Raw genomic sequence first — 14221 nt, 5'->3', positions numbered from 1 at the left:
AAATACACAAAAAAAGTTCGAAAAAATATTTTTAAGTGCATCGGTCTAGATGTCAGTGTCTAGTGGATAAGACTAGTGAAGTTGATATTTTATTTTTAGTTTTTTGACCAGCATAGTTGTCACTATCCGCATAAGTGGAAAATTCTTATCAATACGAATAAAATAAGCCCAAATACGAGGTAGTTAATACATACCGTTGCCGAGTTCCCTCGACCTTCACTCGTCTCCATCATTAGGTCAGCTCTAAAACTTAACTGTTGTATGCTGTTATTAGACACACCCGAGTGTCTAGTTTCTACCCTATACACGCCTACAAAGAGACCTTTCTTAAGATGCCCTCGATTTCTCAGTGTTTCCATCATCAGATCCTGACCTGACGACTATGCGACCACTACACTATGGGAAGTATACCCTATCAAACAAATTTGCAAATCGGTCCAAACGTCTTTGGGTAGGTAATTAATACGAATCGAGAACCTCTTTTTTTTATAAAACATTCGGTACCGCTATAACTAGCCACGTCATAACCATATGTGTACATTTTCTAGCAACACATCCAGAACATGCTACAAACTACTAAATGTTTCGAATATTTACTTCGAACAATCATTCGGTCCTCCCGACCTAAGTAATAATATTAACAAAAAAATATATTTTTAGCTTTGTAGTGACAAGCATAGCTATCACTTTCCGCATTAGTGGAAAGTTCTCCTAAATACGAATAATATAAGCCGAAACACGAGGTGGGTAAAACGTACCGTAGCGGAGTTCCCCTAAGTTTCCCTCGTCTCCGTCTTATTATTAGGTCAGCTTAATGTTTTATCTATACTAATATTATAAAGAGAAAAACTTTGTTTGTTTGGTTGTAATGGATAAACTCAAAAACTACTGGACCGATTTTAAATATTCTTTCACCATTTACCATCAGAAAGCTATATTATCTGCGAGTAACATAGGCTATATTTTATCCGCTAGTAGTATTTAACAGATAGTATTGTCATAAATCGCATATAATATCAAACATAAATCTGAGTTTCAAGTTTTTACCCTATGCATGCCTAAAAGTTTTAGAGAATTACCTTACTTTTAATAACTTCACGGTTTCCATTCAGATATTTGGGACTATAACCTTTCAAACAAAAGAAATATTGTTCAAATGTTGGTACCTAAACGACGGATATATGCAGAAATACAAACATCAGAACTGAGAACCTCCTCCTTTTTAGGAAGTCGTTAAAAATGATGCTCGTGTTTGCGTCAACATACCAGATAGCTTGATTCGACAAGTCGGTGTTCAAATAACTCAGGGTTCCGAAACAGAGAAACCCACCATATTAAAACATGAGCCATACATGGACCTACCGCGCCAAGAGTTGCTTAACCTTATGGTTGAAGCTCTAATTTTGATCGAACTATCGCAAAAGCGATTGATCAACTAGAGTGGAAACAGGCCAAAATATGTATAGTAGGAATAAGGCAGAACATGTAATACCATCTGTAAAAAGTCTCTGCAATATTAGCTTAAAAGACTATGTTTCAAATAGGAGACTCGCGTCAACTGTGTCAAGTTATTAAAAAAGTAGCACATTGACTGACAGGAAGAGGTGACGTGCTGCGGTGCGTGATTTTGATTTTGAATAAAATAAAATACGAAATTACAACTAATAACTCTAAATTGAATAACAACAGCCTTATAGTTAATGCTCACCTGACAATAAACGCAACCAAGAGAACACAACATGTCTTCTGCTTCTAATAATACTGATGACAAGAATGAAAATCCTAAACCGGAGAATCTGAAAAGATGTCATGAAGATGACGATAGCTATGAACCACCGAAAAAAATCTCTGCAGAACACAGTTCGGTAGTAGCAGCACACTATAACCACTTGGAGGAAAAAGGCTTGAGAGAAAGATTTAATTCGCCTATATATTATCTCAGAAACTTTAACAATTGGGTCAAAAGTGTACTTATACAAGAGTATACAGACAAAATTAGAGAAAAAGACTATGGGAGATCGTTAAGAGTACTAGATATATGCTGCGGCAAAGGTGGTGATTTAAGTAAATGGCAGAAGGCTAGAGTAGAGCATGTAGTTTTCGCTGACATAGCTGACGTATCAGTCCAGCAGTGCCAGACGAGATATGAAGATCTTGGCGCACGGTCACGAGGCGCCCGTCTATTTTCCGCCGAATTTATAGCTGCAGATTGTACTAAAGACACACTTAGGGATAAATACAAAGACCCCTCTATAAGTTTTGATATTGTAAGCTGCCAATTCGGACTTCATTATAGTTTTGAAAGCTTACCTCAAGCAAAAAGGATGTTAACTAACATATCAGAGTGTTTAAAACCTGGGGGTTATTTTTTTGGAACAATTCCTGATGCATATGAAATTGTCTCACGAGCACAAAAATCCAACGGATCATTTGGGAATAGGATATATAACATTAAACTGCTGTTTGATGTTGAACAAGGCTATCCTCTTTTCGGTGGGAAGTATGACTTTCATCTAGAAGGTGTTGTAGATTGCCCTGAATTTTTAGTTAATTTTAAATTATTTACTAAATTAGCATTGGACTTTGGCTTGGAGCTAGTATACAAAGCAAGATTTGCAGACTTCTATAAAGATCACTCTGAAAAGTACAGACAACTTCTTCAAAAGATTGTTTGCTTTGAAAGTTATCCACCACCACCAGGAAAAGAGCTTATTGCTGACGAAACAGAGTATGAACATGCAAAACAATGCTGGGATGCCAAGGATAACAAGACTGAGCGGGATCGATTGGGCACTATGAGCTCATGCGAATGGGAAGTTGCCAGTAAGTATATAACAAAAATAAGAAAAGATTTATACATTATTTCATTCATGGTTATAATGCATGTTGACACTAATACTTTATATTGTTTCAGCTGTATACATGGCCTTTGCATTTCGAAAACTGAAAAATACATGGGATGCAAATGGAAAGCCTGTGTATGCAAAATCAAAAGAAGAAAGTCAATCAACAAGTAAATGACTTAAATGAATTGGAGGACTACATCCTTTCTTTAGTATAATTTTGTAAACAGTAAGCAAGATATAGTTATTAAGTTTTCTCAATTTTTGTACTTGTATAATTAACTGCAGTTTCAACTGAGTCTTGCAATTTCACAAACATTCACTTTGAGAGTTACAGTGATTTTGGATTTTGATTTGTAAATAATTTTTGATTGATAATAAGTAAATAAACAATAATTCAGACAATTCACGAGAATTCAAGATTTATTTGTTTAATAATCATATAGGGTTCCTTAATGATCCCAAGTGAAACCTGGGGCCCGATTCTCCTAATTTTACTTAAGCGACATACGATTCACGTTCGACTCGATTCGACTGAGATCCGATCCCGACTCGATTACGATTGAAGCGTATGTGGCATTCCGCTATTTTTTCTTTGAAATAAACGTTTTTATCCTTTTCTGTCATTCAATAATGAATCATTTTGTCTGCAAATGATTTACGATTGCAAAATGATTGTACAGCAAACTACCGTATAGACCAAAATCACCAAAATAGCAGACCAATCGCAAACCAATCGAATGTCGTTGGAATACGATTAGTCTAATATTAGTAGCAGAATGTCCGAGATGGTTAAAACTGCTATTGCGATCATATTGCGATTCGATTTTGACATTATAACTTAGGAGAATCGGGCCCCTGGAGACCCCGTGTATAGCAGTAGTACTATAACACTACTCTGTTCCTATTCCAGGTACCTACTAGTAAAAACAGAAAATCAACCGGTAAGAAGAGACCGTCTAGGCCCATAACGGACCTTCCGTATCGGTTGCCTTATAGTGGTTCTTACTGTAGGCTCTCACGAGTCTAAACTGCTAAACAGATTTTCATACGGTTTCTATGTTAGAAAATAATAACCTTTCGAAGCTGGAGTGTCGCTTGCTAAAAGATTATGTATGACGAATTTATCAACTTTCCGAGTCATACAATACCTAATAAAAATATAACAAATGTAAATGTAATGTTAGGTATGTAAATGTAATAAAACAAACTTGTTTTTTTTTTTGTTTCTTCCTTGGCAAGCAAGTCGCTATTTGCGAAAAAATAATTTATTAAATAATTTTGATCAGCACAGGGAAGAAGTTTTATCATGCGAGCAGATTTTTATTATTTTTCATATTGCAACATTGAGTATGTCCGATCCGAACTGAACAACGTTCAAAAAAGCTCATTGAACCGGTTCACCTCAATTCACCTGAAGCTATCTGCAATCTTGGTAGGAACGGCGCATGCGCATTCGTCACTTCTCAGCACTTAGAGAATTTTGCGTTCGCTTGATGACCGGCCTCATGTAATCGTACTTGCACTAACGTCGGTCGGTAATACGTAGGCAAAATGAGTGTCGAAAATCCTGCTAGCGACAATGATTGTGAATCAGTAAGTGATTTAATAGATTTGTATAATCAATATCTATGTATTTAAATAGCAATTGTATCATAGAAAAAATCAAATCGTGCTGTTTACTGTGGAACACAAGACTCCACGAAGCGAAAATTTTCTAAGTCCCAATATGGCGTCAACTACAGTGTTCGCACAAACCGAAGCTAAGCGTCGGTTTGGAAAGTTTTCAGAATAGAAATCGACACGTGGAATGGTTTCTTTAAGTCTAGTGTTTTACATATTTTACTAGATGATGACAATTTGTGTCAATTTTCTTTAAGTTAAAATGTTGTAAATTGTTCTCAGGGAAAGGTAAATGGTAATAGAAATGAACACGTGAATGGTGTTCACAACGGATATAGTAGCTCCGAGAAGCATAAGTCAAGTCACAAGTCATCCAGTAAGGACAAGCACCGAGACAAAGATCGGAACCACAAGAGCTCGTCCAAACACAGCAGGTTAGTTTTTCCAGAAGGTTCCGTGTGAACATGCCTTCTGCATTGTTCATTTAAGGAATTTAGTATATTAAAAAAGTGTTTAATTTCTAGCGATAAGGATAAAGACAAGCATTCATCTAGTAAAAGTCACAGCAGTTCACACAAGTCCTCCAGCAAAGACAAAGACCGCAGCGAAAAAGATAAAGAGCGCAGTGATCGAGAGCACAGCAGCAAAGACAAGGATCGCGACAAGGATAAGCACCGCAGTGACAGAGACAAGCAGAGAGACAGGGACAAGGAAAGGAGTGATCGTGATCGGGACAAACATAAGAGCAGCAGCAGCAATGACAAGAAATCATCTTCATCGTCATCTAAGGACAAGGACAGTGAGCACAGGAGTTCATCTAAAGATCACAAGTCAAAGGATAAGGATAAAGAACGTGAAAAAGATCGTAGCAGGAGTGACAAACATCGCAGTGATAAAGACAAACATTCAAGTTCAAAAGATAAGCACAGGTTGGTTACTCTATTACTAAGAAAAATGCATTTATTTTGCATCTATATTCTTAATGGAAAATACTTATGCCTCACTAAAGCTATACATACTAAAATAGATTTTGAGCAAAATATATAGTCAATTATGAAGGTGATATGACAGTATCTGTATGTCAAATAGATAGTGTCAAGATTTTTCTCTGTATGCAGTATATAGATATTTGATATTTTCTATTGTATCTAATGTTTAGCTCATAATGCACTCATTTAGCATGTTGTACATAATATTTAAACACAAATTTTTGTATGTGTGTGTATCTACCAAGAGGTTAACTTTGCATCGATAGTCTAGCTTAATTTACTGAAAACCAAACCAAATGCTGACACTAAATAGGCTTGATTTAGAAGCTACTTATGCAAAATAATAAACTATATACTAGTTAATATGAATGAGATTCTATTTTATAATTTTGATTGAAATGTGTAATGTAAATGTATTTGTGATAGCTCCAGCAAAGGCAAAGAGAAGAGCAGTAGTGAAAAACATGATAAAATTAAATCTGAATCAGATTATCAGGATTCCCCAATCAAGGATGAGCCTATGCAGGTAATTCAATGATTATGTATATTTCAAAATGTGTATTCTTCCTAGTGTATGTAGCGTGATGTGTGATGCTAAAAATATCATAATTTTATTTTATAGATTGATCATGTTGATGTCAAGCGGGAAATGAATGATGAAAGCAATGATTTTGGAGGTCTCAACACAACAGCTTCATCTTGTGATTATTCTCTATCACAGTTTAAAGATGAGCCACTATCAGAACTACCACCTGAAGATGAAAGTGATGAGGATTCACCATCGGTAGTCATTTGATTTGTGTTTTCAAGTAATTCATTTAAAACTTTCACAAAATTAATTCATTTTTAATTTAAACAGCCTGAGCGAGCTGGCAATAAGCGGCGTGCGCCCAGTGTGAGTGAAGAAGACATTCCATTACTTCAGCGTAAGAAATCTAAAAAGAAAATTAAGAAAGGTTTGTATTTTTAACATTACTATTTATGATTGTGTTTGTAAGAGCGCAATAATGTGTTATTATTGTATTTCATTACTATTTAGAACCTACTTATGACGATGATATGGATGAAGAAGATGAAAAACCAAAAAAGAAGAAATCAAAACCAGGGAACACAAAACCAAGCAAAGTGAAAACTGAGCCAAATGATGGCCCCAGTCCAAACAAACGCAAGAAGAAGCAAGAAGATGAACCAGAAGTCTGGAAATGGTAAGAATTTACTATACATATTGAGCACAAAGGTCAATAAACCTAAAATAATGTTACCATGCCACTACCTCACCATAGTAACCAAAAAAATGCACAGATGGCGTTGTACTACACCAATGTGACATAACAATTTTGAGGTTATGGCATTTGAAGATGTTCTTTAGAAATGTGTTGACAAAAATTTTAGAAATAAAAGCAATTAATAGAGTATTACCTATAAATATAGCAGTTGTGAGACAGGTACGCTCTTGCAGACCTTTTTATGTGTAGGTATATTGTTCTTTAAATTAAATTTGGTGTTTTTAGTGTTTATAATACCATGTAATTTTTAAATGAATACTTCATCATTTTCATTCATTTACTTAGGTGGGAAGAAGAAAAGAAGGACGATGGAACTAAATGGAAGTTTTTGGAGCACAAAGGACCTGTATTTGCCCCTGATTATGAACCTTTGCCTGAAAATGTTAGATTCTTCTATGATGGTAAAGAGATGAGACTTTCACAAGACGCTGAAGAAGTGGCAGGATTCTATGCACGGATGTTGGACCATGATTATACAACCAAATCCACATTTAACAATAACTTCTTCGCTGATTGGCGCAAAGTGATGACTCATGAAGAAACAAAAATTATAAAGGATCTCTCAAAATGTAATTTTAAGGAAATGCATGCTTATTTCCTAAGTGTTTCTGAAAAGAACAGGAATCGAACTAAAGAAGAAAAAGCCCAAATTAAAGCTAAGAATGAGGAAATTCAAAAAGAATATGGTTTCTGTACCATTGATGGGCATAAAGAAAAAATTGGTAACTTCAGGATAGAACCTCCTGGATTATTTAGAGGACGTGGTGAACATCCAAAAATGGGCATGTTGAAACGACGTGTGATGCCTGAGGATGTTCTAATTAACTGTTCTAAAGATAGCAAAATACCTAAACCACCTCCTGGCCATAAATGGAAAGAAGTTCGACATGACAATACTGTTACTTGGTTAGCCTCATGGACAGAAAATGTTCAAGGACAAGCTAAATATGTCATGTTAAATCCTAGTTCTAAATTAAAAGGTGAAAAAGATTGGCAAAAGTATGAAACTGCCAGAAAACTACACAAGTGTATTGATGTCATCAGAGAAAACTATAAAAATGATTGGAAGGCAAAAGAGATGCGTGTTCGTCAACGCGCTGTGGCTCTTTACTTTATTGATAAGCTAGCATTGAGAGCAGGTAATGAAAAGGATGATGATCAAGCGGACACAGTGGGTTGTTGCTCATTGCGTGTTGAACACATTGCTTTGCACAAGGAGAAAGATGGAAAAGAATATGTGGTGGTATTTGATTTCCTTGGTAAGGATTCTATCAGATATTACAATGAAGTGCCAGTTGAAAAGCGTGTATTCAAGAATCTCGAGTTATTTATGGAAAATAAGAAAGATAATGATGACCTTTTTGACAGACTAAACACACAAACCCTAAATGAACACCTAAAAGATTTAATGCCTGGACTCACAGCAAAGGTTTTCCGTACATACAATGCATCTATCACATTGCAAAATCAATTAGATGAGCTAACAGATCCTGATGCATCCATACCTGAGAAGTTATTAGCTTATAATCGTGCAAACCGTGCTGTTGCTGTCCTTTGTAACCATCAACGTGCTGTTCCAAAAGGTAATTATAAAATGCTGCCAGTTATCATTGTGTGTATATTGAGAAAAACACATCTCTAACAAGCATAGTTTATTTTGAGCAATTTCTTAAAAAACATTGTTATTCCAGGTCATTCAAAATCAATGGAGGCGTTGAAAGAGAAAATACAGGCTAAACGTGATCAAGTTGATGAAGCAGAGGAAGATTTGCGTCAAGCATCAAAAGCAGCCAAACGAGGTTCTGTGAAAGAAAAGCTTGCTTGTGATAAGAAGAAGAAAGCTCTAGAACGACTCCGAGATCAGTTAAAGAAATTGGAACTGCAAGAGACAGATCGTGATGAAAATAAAACGATTGCCCTGGGCACTTCCAAACTGAATTACCTCGACCCACGTATCTCAGTAGCTTGGTAAGTTGACATAGTTTATAAAAATCATAATTCCTCAGAATTATGCCTCCTGGACCTTACTAAACTTAATCATTTTTTTATTGCAGGTGCAAGAAAAATGGTGTACCAATTGAAAAAATTTTCAACAAAACTCAACGCGATAAATTCCGTTGGGCGATCGACATGGCCGGTCCGGAATATATCTTCTAAGGTCAATATTATTAGCATTAGCTATAACTATATTTTTAATTTTCATAAAATCTGAAAACGTTCCACTTTCATGTTGTTTACATGGAATTTATTTTATGAATTTTATTCCTGACGGAAAATTCTTAATCAGTGAAGTAGTATTGATATGTCAAACATTTGGACCCAAATGGATAGCGTTCCTCCCAAAATTAGGATCCAAATTAGAAGTCTGATTCTAATTTATTTTTATTTAGTTACAATGTTCTCTTTAGCTTAATTAGTTGTAGGCTAAGTAAGACTAGTGTTAAAAGGGAGTTTAAGAGTTTCTTGTATAGATTTGCGAAGTTTTCTATGATTAGTACTTTTTTATTTCCAATACTTGATTATAGCCTCTAAAAACAATCTTAGTCTTGTATGGACGTGTATGAAGAGGCAGTAATATGATTTTATTATTTTACATTTCTAAATAGTGACTTATTTATGTTTTCGTCACCTATTCACATGAGGTGTATGCAATCGAAAGTTCAAGCGAGTTGTATATAATAGAGGCTCTTTTGCTTACAAATAGCAAACCGCCACCTATTCAACTTTGAATTTATGATCACTAGTTTATTTTTAAATACTAAGGAAGTATTAATAATACTTTAAAAGAACCCGAAAGCATACAGCCGCATCAGATGTAATGTAAATTGTGCACAATGTGCAGTAGCAAATGTTGTAAAGTAAGAAATAATGTTATTTTATTTTTATAAAATTATAGGATCGGAAATCGTGGCTAGCGCAGTTCATGTTACGAAAGGTACAATGTTTTAGGTAAATTTGTAATATTACATACAGTTATGTGTGCGTCTTGTATATAGTAAATTTTTACCATGTCATACAATTGTGAAATGAGATTATCCCAAATAAATAAAACATTGACACTAGTAATTCAGTGATTTTAATTAACATCATTTATTTACTTAGTTATAGTCATCATTACAATGAAAGAAATCACTATCTTCCATTCCTTCTGGCATATAGCTTAATCCAGACTTGTCTTTGTGGAACATATTATAACCCTTTCCATAACCTGAAAAACCAATAAATATTAGAAGAGATATATTTTGTACTAAAATAAATAAATCTCAGCAGTATTCTCGAAGGCTTCGCGCGCAACTGTGAGGAAGTTTTGCCTGCATTTAGCATACCTAGTTGCTTCATGAGCTTAGTAGGAGCATTACGCAAATGGAGTGGAACCGACGGAAGAGGACCTTTTGCTTCTACCAACGATTTTCGACATCTTGTCATGGCGCGATAAACTTCTGTGCTTTTTGGTGCCCTGGCAAGTCTGACAGCACATTGCGCTAACAAAACATCGCATTCTGGCATTCCTAGGTGCTGGCAACCTTGCAAACATGCTACAGCCTCAACCAAGGCATTTCTGTCTGCTAAGCCTGTAAAAACGTAACAAATGGTATGATTTATATCTTGCCGTAAGGAAAACATATAATTTATTGTTCACTCTACTTTTAAGAAAAATAGTAAAATTTCAATATAATTTTTGCTTTCTTTGAGAAACAATTTTTTGACCGTTTCCCACTGTTTCACCCGCGTCTCTGAGAACTTCTTCCCATACCCGTACAAAATATAGCCTGTTAATCAAATCTTTTCAATAGTTTCGGTGCCTTTAGTATACAAATGAATGTAAATGTTTCCTCTTTTGTATTAGTATAGTAGGTATAGATTAATAATAGATGTTACCTATATCTTCACAAGCCGCACGCACTAGGCGTCGTGCAATGTACAAAGGATCCTCGCCGCCATGCAGTGCTCTTGTAGTCCAGTATAAAGCAGCGTTATCATCACTCGCGCGAATCGACTTGTGTATCGCGGAAACAATGTTATAGTGTTCTTCACCTTTTCGGTCGTAAACCATATGGGACCTCTGTATCACATCAATAGAAAATATGAATAAATTGACTGAAAAATACCAAAATCTAAGCCATCTGTGAGTCACACCTTAATACCATCCTTAATATCTTCAAGACTTATTACTGTTGGTCCTGTGGTAACCAGTTCAGTACCAGGGGCCCTTGCCGCAAGTGCCAATTCCAATGCCCCCAGTGCAACCCTTGCATCTCCATCACATACTTCGGCAAGCCACTGCAATGATTCCTCTTCCACAATGCATCTTATCAACAAAATACAAAACAGTCAACTTATTTAAATAGATACACCTGATACACACTGAAGAATTTTTAGCTTTATATAAAGAAAGGAGTACTTACTCAGGCAGATCATGTTGTGGTGTTGAATCAAAATTCTTCTTGACTTTTCCAATAACTGCCTTTCCACTCTTGTTTAAAGCCTGTTTTAAAATGACTAATACATCACCAGTGCTTAATTTTTCCATTACCACAACCCTGCATCGACTGAGAAGAGCATTATTTAAACTAAATGAAGGATTTTCAGTGGTAGCACCAATAAGAATGATTGTCCCATTTTCCACATGAGGCAAAAATGTGTCTTGTTGTAATTTGTTAAACCTGAAATAATTATTCATAATCATTGATTTACAAATAAAAACCTGAATGCACAATCCTAATATAAATGCAAAAGTAACTCTGTTTATCTTTTTGTTTTTTCTATCATGTTTTCGCACCAATATCCAGGTGCAGGAAATATTTATTTAACATCACAGTGGACCTGTGCGAAACAGCTAGTTGCTTATAAAACCCCTTATGAATATCACAACTACAAATAGTGGTCTGACACACCAGATTTTCTTGCCATATAACTGTTATATAATATAAACAAAACTAATTTGATAATTATGAGTGTATAATAGGCCATATACAGTAAGAAAGCTAGAAACTTATAAGCGCTTGTCAGTGCTGGTTCGTTCCACACAAAGGAAGCAGGTTGAAGCATCGGACGATGATTTGGTTTTGTTAGAAAATGTGTAGGTATTTAAAAATGCGAAAATAAGCTATACATCCCATTAATAAGAAAGGAAACAATTCGGAGGGTACCATCATTTATCTGTAAATAAATTGAAATTTGATGATTAAAGATTTTTTAAATATACAAGAATGACTCAAGAAACATTTGATTACATTGTGGATTTAGTGAAAAACAATTTGATGAAAAATTGGTGTAATTGGCATAAACAACCAATCCTTCCAGAAGAAAGACTTGTTGTCACCATTCGTTAAGTATAAAACAAAGATTGCTTATTTATTCAAAGATAAAGATAATAATATATTAGGTACATTTATAAAAATATTTACTAATTTCAAATGGCAGCGCCGCGCTCTGAACAGAGCGTACGGTACTTGTCGGCGCCGGTAAGCGCTTATCGGCGCGCGTCATATATTTTCTTGCGCGGGTTACCAGCGCTGACAAGCGCCGATAAGCGCTTATAAGTTTCCAGCTTTTTCCAACTTTCTTTCTGTATACTGCCTTAATATACCACAACTGGTGCAGGAAATAATCTCAAAGTATTTTTTATCTCTGCAGCTAGACCATTTTAAGTAAAATAATCAATTTATCTCTTGGTCTACCTTTGGCCAGTAACCACATTATATTGTATTCTAATTTTTGTGTTCACTTTGGTGATATTTTCACTCCCACATAACATAATCCCTCATAATCATTTTCGACCCCAACATAGTTGCCTCAGGAGATGATGGGGAATATTTTCATACCTATGAATTTCATCCATGAATAGTACTGTTTGTCTTTTAAACTGAGCTTCATTTTTAGCAACTTTTACAACTTCCTTAACATCATTGATTCCAGCCATAGTAGCTGATAACTTAACAAATCTCATGTTGTTTTGTTCTTTACAAATATTTGAAATAACATTAGCCAATGATGTCTGAAAAGAAATATTGTGTTAACATTTGAAACAATTACAATGTTATACTTATTTGAATTTAACTGGGAAATGTGATACTGGTAATGTGACATTTGAAAAACGGTATAGTAACATACCACTTTTGCTGCCTTAGTAACCCACACTATTCAGTTGGAACGATATGTAAAGCCTTGTAGTCAGAACATATTTATTTGGTTTTAATAAAAGCAAACAAGGAATACCTTTCCACATCCAGGTGGTCCCCAAAGAATCATGTTGGGAATGATTTTCTTTTCTATAGAAGACCTTAACATTGAACCAGGACCAAATGCCTGCACTTGGCCAATAATATCTTCAAGATGTAAGGGTCTCATGCGTTCAGCCAACGGAAGGTTTTTTACTTCTTTTTGTTGATTTTTAATGACTGTTTCAGACATTGTTTGTCCCTGTAGAAATTCCAAATTGTATTATTATTCCCTGATTAAACGCAGTGAAAATAGTCACTTACCTATAATTAATATATCACTTCCAAGGAACAGCAGCATAGCAAGCAGGCGTAGATAACGTGGATATTGGTAGTACGTAAACAAATTGATTGCTTACCTCATTTTTTGAAGAACTAGGGCTTGTGCTGAGACGCGGACGTTTTTCATTAACAGAAGTTTGGTTGAAGTGTGAACTACTTCTTTTCCCATTAGATAGTTCTATTTTATTTTGTTTTACGGCATTAACTTGTGTTGTATTCAGAAATAAACATTTATTGGCATGCTCTTCAATGACAGATTTCTCAAAAACTTTATTACAGATTGGACATGAAATAGTAATATCATTTGAATTATTATCTGACCTTATCGTTGCCATTTTATTAAATACTTATCAAATTCTAAATGGAAGAGAAAACTCCGTATTCGTAATAGTTAAAAAATATTATGAAACAAGTTCGCTCGCGGCGCAAGCTTTGATTGACGTTTTTTAAATTTTTTTGTTTAATTTCCCGCTCGCATTTGTCATCACACGATTACCACAGACTATGCTTTGATTTTTTTTTTGTGGTATGCGCGCTATATCTGATACCAATATGAAGAAATGATGGAGCTCGCTCGTAATAAAAGTGAAAGCTTCCACTGTAACTGGGAAATTCCTTTTTCTTCTGTTATTTAGTGTGTAGTTTCTAAGGTGTCAGATTTCTATTGAGTAAACCTTTTATTCCGTCTGAAGCCCTTTGTGTGCCCAGGGTAGCGATATCTCTTTTGAACAATCCCGCAGTCCCGCTTGATATACCTTGTATATTCATTAAGTCAGCTCCTAAAGCCGCTTCACAATTGGAGGATTTCTTTTTGAAAAAAAAATGTACCTAAGAAAGTGACTGTCGGCCTTTCCTTCCAGTAACGGAAACGGACTAAAATCAGCGCCGTCTAGGATAAGATGAGAAAGAAAATCCCTCATTGTGGAATCTATCTGAATGCACTAGTAGAAAATACAATAATTACAACGCTCGGACCA

General features: G+C 35.2%; 3 protein-coding genes and 1 long non-coding RNA gene across 4 annotated transcripts; 2 read left to right on the top strand and 2 right to left on the bottom strand.

Moving 5' to 3' along the window:
- The first annotated feature begins 1574 nt into the window (after positions 1-1574).
- On the top strand, positions 1575-3258 carry LOC124646211 (mRNA cap guanine-N7 methyltransferase). The gene is made up of 2 exons (XM_047186309.1): positions 1575-2823; positions 2915-3258. Exons 1-2 carry the CDS (start codon positions 1740-1742, stop codon positions 3019-3021), a joined length of 1191 nt encoding a protein of 396 aa, XP_047042265.1. The 5' UTR covers positions 1575-1739; the 3' UTR covers positions 3022-3258.
- A 1023-nt stretch (positions 3259-4281) lies between these two features.
- LOC124645684 (DNA topoisomerase I, mitochondrial) lies at positions 4282-9807 on the top strand. Its single transcript, XM_047185535.1, has 10 exons — positions 4282-4439; positions 4749-4900; positions 4991-5395; positions 5882-5981; positions 6078-6239; positions 6315-6411; positions 6495-6660; positions 7027-8324; positions 8433-8709; positions 8796-9807. Exons 1-10 carry the CDS (start codon positions 4398-4400, stop codon positions 8896-8898), a joined length of 2802 nt encoding a protein of 933 aa, XP_047041491.1. The 5' UTR covers positions 4282-4397; the 3' UTR covers positions 8899-9807.
- On the bottom strand, positions 9802-13698 carry LOC124645686 (ATPase WRNIP1-like). The gene is made up of 8 exons (XM_047185536.1): positions 13322-13698; positions 12961-13164; positions 12567-12739; positions 11148-11405; positions 10879-11050; positions 10621-10804; positions 10068-10313; positions 9802-9949 (listed from the first exon to the last, which is right to left on the bottom strand). Exons 1-8 carry the CDS (start codon positions 13577-13579, stop codon positions 9840-9842), a joined length of 1605 nt encoding a protein of 534 aa, XP_047041492.1. The 5' UTR covers positions 13580-13698; the 3' UTR covers positions 9802-9839.
- LOC124645687 lies at positions 11688-12189 on the bottom strand. Its single transcript, XR_006986263.1, has 2 exons — positions 12150-12189; positions 11688-11901 (listed from the first exon to the last, which is right to left on the bottom strand). It is a non-coding gene; the product is annotated as an uncharacterized LOC124645687 (long non-coding RNA).
- Positions 13699-14221: the final 523 nt, after the last annotated feature.

Source organism: Helicoverpa zea, chromosome 3 (assembly GCF_022581195.2).
Source record: "Helicoverpa zea isolate HzStark_Cry1AcR chromosome 3, ilHelZeax1.1, whole genome shotgun sequence".
Classification (NCBI taxonomy): Eukaryota; Metazoa; Arthropoda; class Insecta; order Lepidoptera; family Noctuidae; genus Helicoverpa; species Helicoverpa zea.
Note: the sequence above shows the minus strand (reverse complement) of the source record. Positions and strands in the feature narration are given on the sequence as shown.

What these genes read in the sequence shown, in the direction of transcription:
- LOC124645684 (XM_047185535.1), top strand. Translation starts at nt 4,398, where the DNA reads ATGAGTGTCGAAAATCCTGCTAGCGACAATGATTGTGAATCA. An exon ending in GAACCAGAAGTCTGGAAATG is followed by an intron (nt 6,661 to 7,026) that starts GTAAGAATTTAC and finishes TCATTTACTTAG; the next exon opens with GTGGGAAGAAGAAAAGAAGG. An exon ending in CCACGTATCTCAGTAGCTTG is followed by an intron (nt 8,710 to 8,795) that starts GTAAGTTGACAT and finishes TTTTTATTGCAG; the next exon opens with GTGCAAGAAAAATGGTGTAC.
- LOC124645686 (XM_047185536.1), bottom strand. Translation starts at nt 13,579, where the DNA reads ATGGCAACGATAAGGTCAGATAATAATTCAAATGATATTACTATTTCA. An exon ending in TTCATGGATGAAATTCATAG is followed by an intron (nt 11,406 to 12,566) that starts GTATGAAAATAT and finishes TAATTATTTCAG; the next exon opens with GTTTAACAAATTACAACAAG. An exon ending in TGCGGCTTGTGAAGATATAG is followed by an intron (nt 10,314 to 10,620) that starts GTAACATCTATT and finishes ACGTTTTTACAG; the next exon opens with GCTTAGCAGACAGAAATGCC.
- LOC124646211 (XM_047186309.1), top strand. Translation starts at nt 1,740, where the DNA reads ATGTCTTCTGCTTCTAATAATACTGATGACAAGAATGAAAATCCTAAA. An exon ending in ATGCGAATGGGAAGTTGCCA is followed by an intron (nt 2,824 to 2,914) that starts GTAAGTATATAA and finishes ATATTGTTTCAG; the next exon opens with CTGTATACATGGCCTTTGCA.